This window comes from Vicugna pacos, chromosome 26 (assembly GCF_048564905.1).
Source record: "Vicugna pacos chromosome 26, VicPac4, whole genome shotgun sequence".
NCBI lineage: Eukaryota > Metazoa > Chordata > Mammalia > Artiodactyla > Camelidae > Vicugna > Vicugna pacos.
Genome location: NC_133012.1, coordinates 14549003 through 14563037, shown reverse-complemented (window position 1 = coordinate 14563037; position 14035 = coordinate 14549003). Strand labels below are relative to the sequence as shown.

Below are 14035 nucleotides of genomic sequence, written 5' to 3'. Positions count from 1 at the left end.
TGTGGTGTGTCACTTCCTTTGCCTGACGCCTTTGCAGTAGGTTGATTTAGTCATGCTAGCTTTAGGTCACATCCTGGGAAGAACCTCTGTTTCCCAGGGCAGGCATCCAAGCACTGTGCATCCAGCTCCTGTCCTGTCTCTGTTACCTGGTTACCATCAATAAGAACAAAACACTATTTGTAACCATACACGTCCTTTATACTGAGACTGCAGTAGGTATAATTGTTCAGTACATGACATATTTTCATGCATACACCTTAACTCTGTACAGCCCCAAGAATTGCTGAAGATACATTTCATAGTTTTCCCTTACTAACATTGGAGTTTTCTTTAATAATGAGAGAACAGTTTTAAAACATGAATTCATAATTACACTGTCATTTATTTCAGTCCTATAGCATACACTGAATATAATAAGCTTGAAAAACACTTCAGTGTTTCCTCTGTTCTTTCCATATTAAATTCAACCATCCACTTCTATACATTAAGTTTCCCAGGAAAACTTACATTTTAAAAAATGATACAGGAATAAGCTGGATTATCACAGTGAGCAAGGAAATGAACTCAAGAATTCAAACCAGTATGTCAGGAACACTTTATCTTCATGGTAAACATTCACTTTATGCAAATCCCACTTGGCTTCATTTAATTAAAAAGCTGAAAAAGAAAGAAAATTACATGCTGAAAATAAGGAAAACACAATATGCTTTTTATTCCATTCTAAATCAGTACATGTATATATAAAATAAAAGTGTCATAGATAACATTAATTTACCTCATTCTAATTTTTATATCAGGGCAATTTCTCTGAACTAGTTCCTGTGATGGGATCAGGCTTTGGTGAGAATAGGTCAAGGGTAGAAGAAGGTGCTGAAAGAACTTGAACTTGCTGTGTTTAAGTCTGGGTAGTTTCTTTAAGCCATTCTAATTGCTGGCTAGACCATTAGTTCAATTAGCATTTAAACTGACAATGGAGGGGAAAAGGAGGGAATGGACTGAAACAAATATTTGGAGTGGGTCATTTCAATGCCCTAAACAAAATATTTTTGTGCATTATTTAATCTATAACTCATTTACTTAAAATTACTAAACACTTGATTTTAAAAAAAATTTATACTTTACTATATTGAATAGCTAAAAAGAATGTATCATAAATCATAATTTAAAATGTCATCAAATTCTGATGAAACAAGTAGATGTTTGTACATACAGAAATAAGTAAGAGGTAACTACTTTTCCTTTCTTAACCTCCCTAAGCAAAACTTTAATCCATGAACAGAAATTTATTGAAGTTTGTAAAAATCGTTTCAGTCAATTTAAATAACATTAAGCTTTTGTTTGATATTTGTACCTTTCTGCTCACATGCAGTAAGTTTTTTGGTTTTTTTTTTTTTTTAAGGTCTTGACAACATAACTTTAGGACTACCAGAGACAAACCAATTTTTAACTAAAGACAAAAAGTGAAATTTAATGGTTATTAAATTTGACAAGCCATGTAGCTAGAAAACTGTTCAAACTATTAAGTTTAATATTTGGCTGTTTAAATTATAATATCCTAAGCATGTTACTTCGTCTTTCTGAACCTCGGTTTCCTCATTAGTGAAAAGAACACTTGTTTTGCACGATCTCCAAAGCCCTTGTCAGTGTTGATACTCTGTAATCCTGGTGATGCTGTATGCTTAAAGGAAATATATATTTAGAGTATATGATAGAGCAGTATATAAAATACTTATACACATATTTAAAATATGTCATCTATATTTTAATTTATATCATATAATAAAGTAATTATGCAATACAAAATAAACTATGTATCTGCTTCTGAGGAATTACTGAAAGACAGAAATCATGTGCTGATATCTAGACGTAACAAGACGCTTCTATTTTTAAAGCTAAGTTGTGACTTAAGTGTACTGCAAGGGTGACTACTGCCATGAAGAATGTCAGCAGGAAAACTCAGAGCAGTAAGACAGAGGTGCTGCTCAGTCCATGTCATCCTTAACACCAGTGATGGGAAGTAGATAGAAGCATCCTGAGCAGATGCATGCTTTGGCATTCTCTGTCTTCAGTTATAACACTGCCCTGAAGATAAACCTAGCTGAAGGATGAGGGTTAACATAAAAAACAACAACAACAATAAAAAACTTGATCATATAATATTTAATGTAATTAAAGTTGAAATAATTAGAACTTATAAAAAACAGATTTTATAGTTCTTAAAGCAGTAGGCCAAACATTTCAAGCTATAAGGAACGAAAGATCACTTTTTGGCATTGCTAAAAATATTACCACCATAAAAGCAAGGGTAGTAATATGACCCTCTATGATCATTTTAGACTTCCTAACTTTTTGGTGCTGGAAAGGTGAAAAAGGTTCTTTGACTTTTATATGTTACACTCACAGAGTAAAAGGATCTTTATATTTTCCTATTATTGAAATAGACTGAGACTCCTTAGTCACCAAGCTGTTGGTTAATGTCAGGGTTTTGTTTCAAACCAAAATACTTAAAAAAAAAAAAAAAACAAAACCCTGTTACAGCAATCTTTGGTTGATATATCATGAAGTGACAAATACATATGTAATCGTGAACTGCTGCTTGTGCTATTGTACTACAGTAGAGGATAAATCTAGCAGAGTACTAACTACCTATTTTATAATTAAAAGCTCTTTCATAGTTAAAAGTACTTGTTCAAGAAATTGGAAACACTTGCATAAAAGTATCAAATATTTTAAAATGTTTCTTAGAAAAGTATAAACTATTATTCTCTAGGTAGTCATTTTATAGTTCATGCTTGTTTTTATTTTCATTATATAAATGTCCAGGTGTATGACAAATGTCTTACATTGATCCCATCACTCATTTCTATCTATCAGGGTCTGATGTGTTTTTTTTTTCCTCTTTTCACATGTACCTGTCTAACAATTTTAATGTGTCATCTAACAGTTCTTACAGATTTATGCTTCTAATACTGTTTGGACATGATCTTTCCTAATAAGGCTTATCATAAAAACACATAAAATGCTTTTGTATCATATTTAAAAACTGTTGAATACTAGGAACTGAATTATATTACTCTTTCTTAGACTTTATTTTTCAATGTTGCCATCTGTTTGCCCAGAGACGGGAAGCTGTCTTGGGTGGCACAGGCAGCGTCTGTCTGGACTTCTCTCTACCCTCTGCCATGAATGAATCTCATTATAGTTCACAGTAGCCTGTGTACGCATACCACTGACTGCTACCGTGGCTGGCTTATTCTCAAGTGAATGTCTGCATATGTCAACTCAGACTGCTACCTGAGTTAAAGATGGAGGCTGCTCGGCAAGGGTATTGAATGGTACCCAGGAAGATCAGATAAAGAACAGGGCCAGCCAGATATGCCCCAGAAGTTCTCCCTTCTCCCATCCTGAAGGATGCAACTGCTCCTATTCTGCGTAGCTTGATGATTGCTTAAAGCAAATCCGGGCTGCAGAGGGGCCTTGGGTATGCAAAGATGGGATAAAGTCATAGCTATCTTCCAAATTCAGGCCCCCCAAAAGTCAGCTTCAGTCAGTATTCAACAAAGACTTCCTGATCACCTACTGTGTAGAAGAGTATTATGAACAGAAGGGTGCTGTGAGACAGCGAATGATGGGTAAGTTGGGGCCATTGTGTCTCTTCTCTGGAGGAAAGACCTGGATACGATTCAGTACAACACGGTGATGCACTTGACAGGATAGCAAATTTAAAATTAAAATTTAAAACAATTTAAAAACCAAGCAAACAAAGGAAAACGCTGACTTTGAGAACAAGAGAAATGAAGAGGGAACAGCCTAAGCTAGAGGAGCTGAGCGAAGGAGACAAGGGAAGAAAATACCGTGCTGTGTTCCATACGGCCAAACCAGGAGCCAGCACGCTTTCCGCGGAAGGCCAGAAAGTAAGTATGTCAGACCGTGGGTCTCTGCTGAAACCACTAAACTAGGCCGCTCCAGGGCCAAAGCCGCCAGAGATGACACTCAAGCGCCCGCGTCTGGCTGTGTGCCCACAGGACCTTATTCAGGAACACTGACAGTTGAACTGCAGGTAACTTTCACAGGTCACCGTATTCCTGTTTTTTTTTTTTTCTTTCCTCTCCCTGATGACTTAGAACTGTGAAAACCATTCTTAGTTTCTGCGGCACATAGCCTGGCAGTGGGCTGGATCCAGCCACAGGCAGCGGTTGCTAACCCTGCACCAAACAAGCAATGGTTGGAACTAAACTTTAATATAATCCTTCCCTTGGTTCAAAATATAAAGTCAAATTGTTGTTGTTGATATTGTCAAGCTGAGTGTTGGGACTATGAAGTTTTCGTCAGTTTGTTTAGCTATAGCTTCTAGAAGGATCATGCGTTAACTTTTCTCCTTTCTGGTCAGTCATTAGTAGAATTTAATGAAGCAGCATAATCTGTGCTTATCTTAAAATAATTCTGCATTACTGGAGAGTAAGTGATGGCTTACCAAAGGTAACGACTATATACAGGGGGAGAAGTTAGGAGGGCAGGTGACAGTCTGAAAAAAGATACTGTGTACAGAAATCAAGACAGGAATAGAAAGTGATGGAGGCCTAAATCCTAAATGTAGGGTTACGAGAATAACAGTGTCTTAGGGAAAGTGGGGGTAAGAGGAGGAGACCCAGGTTTGGAGCAGAGGCGAGGCTGGCTTTGGAGTTGCGGGGGAGGTGGTACTGCGGTGCTGAGGTCTGGTTCTAGATCTCAGGAGGACGGTCAGGATTCGACACGTACATTGAGCCTGAGAAGTAGCCTAAGAGCAAGAAGGAAGGGGCAAGAGTGTCACGTGACAAAATCCAGGGCATAAATGTCCAAGAGGAGCTGGTTAACCAGAGTCCGACAAAGCGAGGTGGGTTGCAGGAGAGGTGCCTGGATTTGGTTATGGGGTGACCACCGGACACCCCTATGACAAGTGAAACGTCTCTTCCTTTTCTCTTTCTGGGAAATACCTGAATAGGCACCAAATAGTGGCTTGCATTTCGTTTTGTTTTGACTTCTCTTGAATTAATGACTCTGTCTGTTCTCCAGTGTACACGGTACTCTTGAATGAATGAATTCTGTCCTACTGGGAGGGGGTTAAGCTCTCTCTGAGACCCTCAGCTGGACACACTGACCTTGTCTCATATTCTCACTTCTGGGGGGAAAGTCAGAGGGACCTCACGGTGACGTCGTGGCACACCGTCTCACAGAAAGCGCTGCTCCGACTTTGTCCTGGTGTCCAGAGAAGTGCAGAGAGGAGCAGGAGCCTCGGCTCTACTCAGAACGCGGGCAGGCCACTAGCTGACCTCACGCCCGTTCCACGGGCCTCGCAGTGAGTGGGACTCAGTGATCTCTGTTCTCAGGACTTTCTAACCTTTGTATTCGTAAGTGTTCTGAGGGGTGCAGAGAGAAAGATGGAACGGCTGTCAGCCAGGTCTCTCGAGCCAAAAGCCCCGGGCCTCTCTTCTTTGTCTCAGAAAATTATCGAACCCAGAAAAGTCGTCACATCTGAAGCACGTGACCTAAAGTAAAGGCTCAGAGAAATTCAGGACTTTGTTAGGAGCTGGGAAAGATCACTGGGAACGGAAACGTTTCGTATCTGTAGTTACGCAGGGTAACAGCTGTCGAGTGCGAGCCCTGCTGGGGCCGCTTCTGCACACAGTCTGGGGTGGGGTTGGGGGGGCGCTCTGTCAGAGCTGGATAACGTGGCTGTTGTTATTAGTAACTCGGCCTGGGCAGAGGCCTGGATACTGGGTCCGAGGGAAAAAGAACAAAGCTGGCCTGCGGGCTGAGGCTGGGGGACGGGAAGGAACAGAATGTGGAGATGACAGGAGCTTCCCTCCTTCCCTGCTCGCGGGGCTGCTGGATGGTGGCGTCTCTGCCTCAGACAGACAGTCTCATCTGCACGACGGAAGTAACCATCGGGAGCTTCGCTGGCTGGCTGTGCGTCTGCTCTGGCTGTCTGTGCGTCTGCTCAGCACAGACCATGTGTTCTGAGGTGTGAGGGGCTGGCATGTGCGGTGCAAGATCAAAATTCTGAGTTTTCTACAAAAATGACTTTGGATTTATACAGAGGTTCCTTATTTATTTCTGAATTATCAAGTCTTGATTTAAAAAAAATTAGTACGTGTTTAGGAGACTTGAATTCTTTTGGATTGTGAGGTTTACGTTGTTTGTTAGTGGGGTGAGGGATTCGACCACATTCTCCCTAGGCAGAATGAAATATTTTCCTGTCAACTGTTTAGTGCTGCTTTCCTCCCTAAAGTAATAAAACGGAAGTAACCAAATGGAATTACTCTGAACGGGAGGGCATATGCATGCATATGAATATTATTGTTTTAAAAAACATACTATTTGTCAGTGGTTAATTCCATGGCTCAAAGTCTACTGCTGGAAATTTTTATCTGAGAACTTGTCCCTGTAGCAGCTAAGTACAATGGCATATGACTGGAATATGACATCTCACAGTTCAAAAGTTACCTTGCATTTGTAAACCCATGGTTTGCTACCCCTTGTCTTACTTGTGAGAGAAATACTATGGTCGTTATCTGAAAGATGAGGAAAACTGAGGCTCAGAGAAGATTAAAAGACTTGCCTGAGGTTACAGATTTAAAGTGCCATGGTCCAAATCACATCTTCTCACTCAAAGTCCAGATCACTTTCCAATACACCACAGTGAAATACAACAATATGGAGAAAATAGTCCTTAAGATTCCATGTCCATTTGTACAGCATTATTACAAGATATAGCACGGTATTCTTTATCTAGACAACACAGGGGACAGACAGACAGGGTGCCTGTGCAACACTCCAGCTCTTGTCTGAGCCATCTCTAAGTCTCTGGTCCTTCCTGGCATTCTTCAAAGGCACGACAAAGGTAACCCCAGTGAAGTTCTTACCAGTGACACACATTGTGGGTTGATGCCCACACCGTTTCTGTGTCTCCTGTGTGCAGAGCTCAAGGCTGTGTTTTGTACTTTCCCTACCAAGGAAAGGTCCACCTCTAAGTACGATGTGGAGGTGGGCGTGATGCTGCTACAAACTCCACATCCTGGGCGTCTCTGCCTGGCTCTGCATGTTCATCATCGTACTTTTCTCAGTGTCTGTCATGCTAGCTGTTACTCTGTACTTGCCCTTACTGGATGCCGACCCACTTTTTTGTAATTCATCATCTCTCAAAGTAACCAAGTACATCGTCAATCACAAGTATCTTTTAAAGACAATGGAAGATAGTTTCTACGTCCATTGTAAGCATAATTATATTTTTATTCTTCTTGTGTGTGTGTGATGCCAGCCAGCTCAGGATCTACTTTGAGGCTGCAGTATGTATCTTCACACTTCAGGTTTCTGAAATATTTCCACACACCACTTTAGGTGTGTGGAATAACACAACCCCACGGGGTGTCACATGATGTGAATTCCATCTTGGGGAGCTGTGCAATGAGGCAAACCAGTACTCTTCTCTCCACTATGTTTCTATCTTAATGGTTCCTGGTGCATTTAGATAAGGAATAAATAAAAGATATTTCTGAATAAACACATTCAATTAACAAGTATATGATGAGCACCTACTATGTGCACAGCACTCTGGAGACAGGAAAAAAAGGTATTTTCAGGGACCAACTCAAATACCTTCCAGTACTCTAGAATGAAAAGAATTTCATCACACAAAGCTGTATATGAATACTTAGCGAGAGATGTAATTGGCGAATCACTACTGAATAACCAGGTGCTAACAAGGCAAGAGGTAGGTGAAGTCACGACTGTTTATGGAGAACTGACTACATTTCAAGCACTACAAATCTGATTACATAACTTACCCCCACAAAATTCTGAGACAGGTATTCTACCAAGTTTACAGACGAAGAAACAGGCTTAACAAAGTTAAGTTATCCAGCCCTGTAAAAACACTACCTTAAAGGTAAGGAAAAAGGACTCAGGTGAAGTAACCCCAAATCCCAAAGTTAGAGAAAAGAGAATGCAAGATTCAAACTCATAATCATGTGACTGAGTTAAGCCAGGGTTCTTAACTAACATGCAGAATTAGATACTGAATTTGCACTCAGATCTTGTGATTCTAATAGTGTTTTTCCATCACACCATACATACTACCTCTTTCAGACAACTACAGTCGTACACAGGAAGCAAAGTGATAGAATGAGCAGAGAATTTTTTACACTATAGTAGACACTTGATGTATGATAAATATCTTCATGAAAAATTCTTCAAGAACATTTTTGAGTCAGTGTGTGTGTGGAAAACAGTGGGAAGTAATTACTCCAAAGAGAAGATTTGTCATGTACAACCATGACCACTTTGCTCCTAGAAAATGGAACGAGCCCTGAAGTGAATCTTTATTTAACATACAAAGTGAATTCAGTGCTACCACTGGAATGAAACTGTTTTCTGAACTACGGCTCAGATGGTAATTAGATAAAATTCTTAATAATCTTTGATATGTCACTGATAATTTCAAGGGATTTGAGAGTCCAAATAATTTCATCAAAGGTTCAGGGAAAATCTGTTCTTAAACCCAACTGAATCAGGCAAATATAAAAGTCACTTAATCTTTAGTGTAATGAAAAATCCTACTTAGGAAAAGTTAATATAAATGTTTAAAATACTTGTATCAGAATTAATAATAATTAGCAGCAAATATTTATTGAGTAACTAATACTGTGTGCTGTTTACTTAGTACTAGGCAGTGTGGTAAGTGATTTACAAAAGCTGAAGTCTTTAAAAATTTTTCCTATTTACAAATGAGAAAACCAAGGGTTAGAAAAGTTACTTAACTTCCCCCAAGTCCCAGAGCTAGTAACAAGTAGATGAGGGATTTAAATGAGGAAAGTTTGCTTATTGCCACTTAGAAGATGATCTGGGAGAATTTAGTGATGGCGTGAAACATACTGATACTGTAAGAAAAAAAACCCTTAAGACAGAAATGTGGGGAGGACTTAAGGAGATAGGATAAACATGTAACATAGACTTTTACCCCTTCAACCACAGCACAAACATCAACATCAAAAACACAGCAGTGTGAACTACTGAGAAAATCTGAAGGGCATAAATGTTTAAGATTTTGTGAGGTTTAAGATGAAAATGAAAAACATAAAGAATGCTCTATATAGTAGAAATAAAAGGTGGCAGAACTCAAAACTGTGAGGAAATAAACTGGTTTAAAGATAATTCTGGACATAGTTCTGTGTATCATCAGTATTTCTTGGTACAAAAGTTACAATTCACCAAAATGTAAAACACAGACATGGAGGTGACAAAGGTGGAGACACCACCCGAGAGAGCGTGCTGGCCTTGGGGCCGGAGCCCCGGGCTGGAGGTGTTTGTGAAGGGGTAGCTGCTGTTCTGTTCAAGTGTGCGTCTTCCCTGAGGGGCATCCTGAGCCTTATCCAAAGGACAGGTATTGTCTCCAGTGGGTACAAAGTGAGAGGGGTTTCTATTCTTGAAGAAAACTGTTGACTGGCCCTAGCAGCTCATCTCAAAGTGAAGGACAGGGTCTTGGTCGGGGACGTATTCTTTTTCTGGCAAGCCTACCTCAGTGTACGTGTGGCACAAGATATTGGGCTGATTCAGCTCTTGGTCACCAGGGCTAATGATTCATTATGGTGGGGATGGACGTCCACAGGTCTTTTCAGCAGGACTCGGGCCAGGGCACAGCTTCTGGAATCTGCTTTGCAGGGCTCCAGTATCTCGACCTACATGCTACCTTTGTTCGGTAACAGCAAGGTTGGTGTGTCTTATTTTTGATCGAGGACTACCATGCTGGTGCCAGACACGTGCTTTTGGGAATGCCCAGTGTTCCTTCATAGAACATGGTATTATGTTCGTAACTGACCAAGCTTCTCCCACAGAATTCAGTGAGAAAAGGTCTTTCTCTCTCTTTTTTTTTAAACATCTCACCTTTCAACTATTCCCAGAATTATTTCTGTCTTCCTTTCATTCATTCCCTCTCTCACTCGGCCTTTTGCCATCCCGTTTTCTCCAGCGAACTAGTTGGAAGATACATATTTCCACTATACTACCAAGGTTTTAAAACTTAGCTCAGGATTTATCCAAATCTCTGGTGTCTACTCTCTCCAGTCCTTGTTCCAACAGTTGCTCTTGATGTTAATCATCTATTTATTTACCAGAATCATTCATAAGAGAACTGATACAATTTCTGGGGGGAAAAAACCCTTATTCTGAAGGAAAATGATGCAATGGATTAAAAACAAACCCTGAAGCAGTATCTCTCGTACTAAGGGAACCCTGGCATGTATCCACGTATTAGACGAGTAAGAGGATAAACATTTTCAAATGAGAACCTGGTACTGGGTGTTCCTAATGCTTCCCTCTGCTGTGTTTTGTTAGCTCAGAGGAATGCTGTCAGTGTAGTGAGAGAAACATACCCCATCCACCTGACAGTGCTGAGTGATCCGAGAGGGGAGAGGCGTGAGTGCCACAAGGATTCACAGCTCGATGAACGACTCACCACTGCATCCATGGAAAAGACAGAATGCAGAAAAGCAGATACAAACACAAGTTCTCAGGAGACTACAGAGAGATTAGAAAGCTTTCAAGTGATAGGGGAAGAGATGATTAAACTACAGGAATGATTTAAATGGGGCAGTGGAGGTGCTGGCCAGCTGCGTCAAGCAGATAGCACAGAGATGGCGAGCCTGGAGAGCAGGGGAGCAGCCAGGCTCCCACCTGCACGTTCCTGGAGCCTCCCATCACACCCCTTCAGCACAACGCTGTCCCAAGGTTCTTTTTGTTTTGTTGTGGGGTTTTTTTGTGTGTTTTTTTTTTTTTTTTTTTGGTGGGCTCCGTTTTGATTCTGTTTCTTGGCAGCTCCTTCTTAGGGGTTTTCATCTGAACTACGTCAAATTTCATATTCACAATGTCTTGGGCATGATTTTCCTCTAACTTCTTACAAGAGATTTCACGTCCATTTCTAGCTCCATGGGGCCAGCTGGCGGCCGCCTCATCCTTGCTTAGCCCGCTGGGGCCTTGACAAGGGAGCAGGACTGGTTACACAACAGGAACGTCCGATGCTACGTTCATAAAAGATAAAGCGTGTACTCTGGTTCGGAGTGTGCTGTGTGCATCTAGGGTGAGACTTGAATACGTGTTTGGAAAGCTTCCCAGGAGACGTGCGTGTCTGGTCTGGGTAAGGAACCAGAGGATGAGCGGTCTGTATACTCAGGGACAGCCACCTCTTGGGGAAGAAATACAAACTTAAACTCTTCATGTCATAACGAACGTAGTGCTGTCAAATGTAACGTTACTGTATGGAACTAGTGAAAACTTTCTCTACTGTTCCTAGCCATTGCATTGCTGTGTCAGAGAACAGCCTAGACAGGGAATGATCTATGACACTCTGGTTGGATGGGACACTCTGCTAGACATGGAGAGCTGCAATGTGCTCCTGACCTCCCCCCTTTTCTGTCAACTAAACAGGTTTTAAGAATCTCACAACATCCCTTCCTGTACTTCACCTGTCAGACACCTTTTACTGACACATTGTAAAGGCTGTATATTGGATTCTTCCATGCTTTTTGGCACCCTGAATAAAACTTAAGAGAAATAGTTTTACAGATGCCATTAATAGAACACCTGCAAGTCAGACTAAGACTCCAATCACACAGAACTGTGACTCTCAATCTTAGAGTAGGGGGAAAAGGAGAAACATACATTTCATCTTTCTTGGGCATATTTAATTTTGGATCTGATTAGCCTGACTTCACATTTTCAAAACCAAAATTAGACCGCCAGCCAACGTCAAGGAGAAAATCAAACTGGAGACTTGACTTGCTTTTCTTACAACTCTCATACTCAGAACTAATGTTTTTAAAACTTCACTTACACTGTAGGCAGGACTAAAGGCAGATGGTCCCACAGCTCAGATCGGATGCTCACATTTCTTTCACTCCCTTTTGTATATGTATTTCTAATTGGTGAGGGAAGAGGAGAACTGTTAATGTGCCTCTGCCCACGAGATCATAGGCGGGGTTGAGGAGCCTTATTCTTCCATTGCAAGCCCATATAATCAGATCTCCCTGCCACAGGGTTAGTTTGTGCCCCAGATTAAGCTGTTCATTGCCGCCGTCAGCTACATAGAAACGTCCTCTTAAAATACTTGCTCATTTCATGTGCAAAAGAATGGTATGAGATTTTATTCTTCCATCAACATATCACTAGTTCTAAAGAGTTGCCAAAATCTCTGAGAAGGGAAATACAGGACCTTTACTCCTTCATTAGAGAGAAGGATGGGTGGAGCTACTAGAAGGACTCCGCAGGGAAACAGCAGTGGAATGTTCATTCCTCTGCGAGGAGCTATGGGAGAAATGTGCTCAAGAACGAAACCTATGCCGAATTCGTGACCCCGATAACCATCATCGGGCACATCAACTGTACTGTGCTTTAGTAAAATTATAGTTCGGTTATTAGATCGCTTTGGACTGAATTTTCAGCATCTTCCCATGCTCAGTTACGAAAATATACTGGTGAAAATCTTATCAGATCTTCATTATGACAACTTCTAGTGGCCGGAGATTATTTTATCATTTAATTTTCCCTTTCAAGTTGGCCTTTCTTATTTGAAGAAGCTAGAACTTTGCAGAGTTCAAAAGATGATGTGAAGTTCATTAGACACTGAGCAGTAGATTATATGAGAAAAAAAACTTCGCAAATGAAGTAAAAATCATGATGGATAGGCAAACCAAGAGAAGAAAAAAAAATTCATAAATTCCACAGTGTTTAAAACACATCTTGTCATGTGTATGTATATATAATACACATCTTATTCTGTGTATGTGTATATATACATTATATATCTTGTTATATAAATGAATATATAATACATGCATTATATACTGAACATCTTGTTATATGTAGATGCACATGGAAGACATACATATAACAGGCAGCTCTACATGAAGCTGTACGCTGCTTGGGAACTGGGCCCACACTTTGCATCTCCTTTATGCAGTCTATGCTGACCACATGGCAGGTGCTCAAAAACTTGCTTAACTGAATTTAACATCACCTGGCAAATAAGTTAGCTACTTGATGTTAATCCTTAAACAGTTTTTATTAACCATTGGCATTGTTTATTCTATTAGTTACAAACAAAAGCATTCACATTAGTGTAATGATATTACCTGTAAGGGTAGCCGTGGTACTTGGAACGAAATATGGAAAGTAGAAAACTGAAGAAGAAGACCACCAGGCCCAGTCCCACCAGACAAATGACTGGGGAGAGACAGAAACACCGTCAGTGTCTGGACACCGGCAGCCCGAAGGTTCGTATTTTTTAAATGCATTCAATGAATTACGGCATACTTACATGGAAAAGTTCAAGGCACACACAGGTACAACAAACCAGACAAGCATTATTTTCCACATTCTTCTCAATGAAAATGTACAATTTGGGGTATGGAAACAACAAAAGTGACTGATCTAAGTCTTCTGGTGGTTTTCTTCTCTGAGAGAATTCCTACAAGTACCAAAACGCCGCCAGGGGCATCAAAACACAACACAACAGAATGAGCGATAAACCACAAACAAGGCGACCAGCCCCGCCCTCTGAAGTCCTGGCTGGCCTAGCAGAGACATCTGCGTTATTAGAATGCTCGACAGAACTTCATGCTTTTCAGATGCCATGCAATATTTACAACGGAATATAATTTTAGATTATTGCCTTAGTAAAAAGCCTGTTGCTTAAAAACAGTAATTGATCCCAGCACACCGAAGGTTAGGGATAGAAGCTCGGGGGTGAGGAAATATGGATTCTGTGGGAGTCAAAGGGAAGAAAATCTCCCTAAATAGTTGGTGTTTGTGTCAAAATACTACTGTTTGCTTTACAAAGGAACCCAAGGTGTATGTTACTGTACCGTGTGCTGTGGTCTAGGGTTTCAATATTACTTGGCCCAAGGCAAGTTGACAGTAGGGAAATTACATTTTTTTTTTTTCTGTTAGAAAGTTTTTACTCTGAAATACATGACTGACAAAATATATATAATATATAATAAAAATA

General features: G+C 40.4%; 1 protein-coding gene across 6 annotated transcripts in view; it reads right to left on the bottom strand.

Annotated features, from left to right (window-relative positions):
- Window positions 1-362: 362 nt before the first annotated feature.
- The window catches only part of TUSC3 (tumor suppressor candidate 3), a 140049-nt gene continuing 126376 nt past the window's right edge, over window positions 363-14035 (bottom strand). For 3 of the 6 annotated variants that reach the window (XR_012064485.1, XM_006198036.4, XM_072950371.1), the window contains 2 exons: window positions 13161-13251; window positions 363-657 (listed from right to left, as the gene is read on the bottom strand). Coding sequence is in view for 5 of the 6 variants with exons in the window: in XM_006198036.4 (XP_006198098.1) it covers window positions 642-657; window positions 13161-13251 (107 nt within the window). In the remaining variant the exon portion in view is untranslated. Of the gene's footprint in view, window positions 658-6598; window positions 6662-13160; window positions 13252-14035 lie in introns of all 6 variants that reach the window. The other 3 variants (XM_015249394.3, XM_072950368.1, XM_072950372.1) reach the window with 2 other exon arrangements.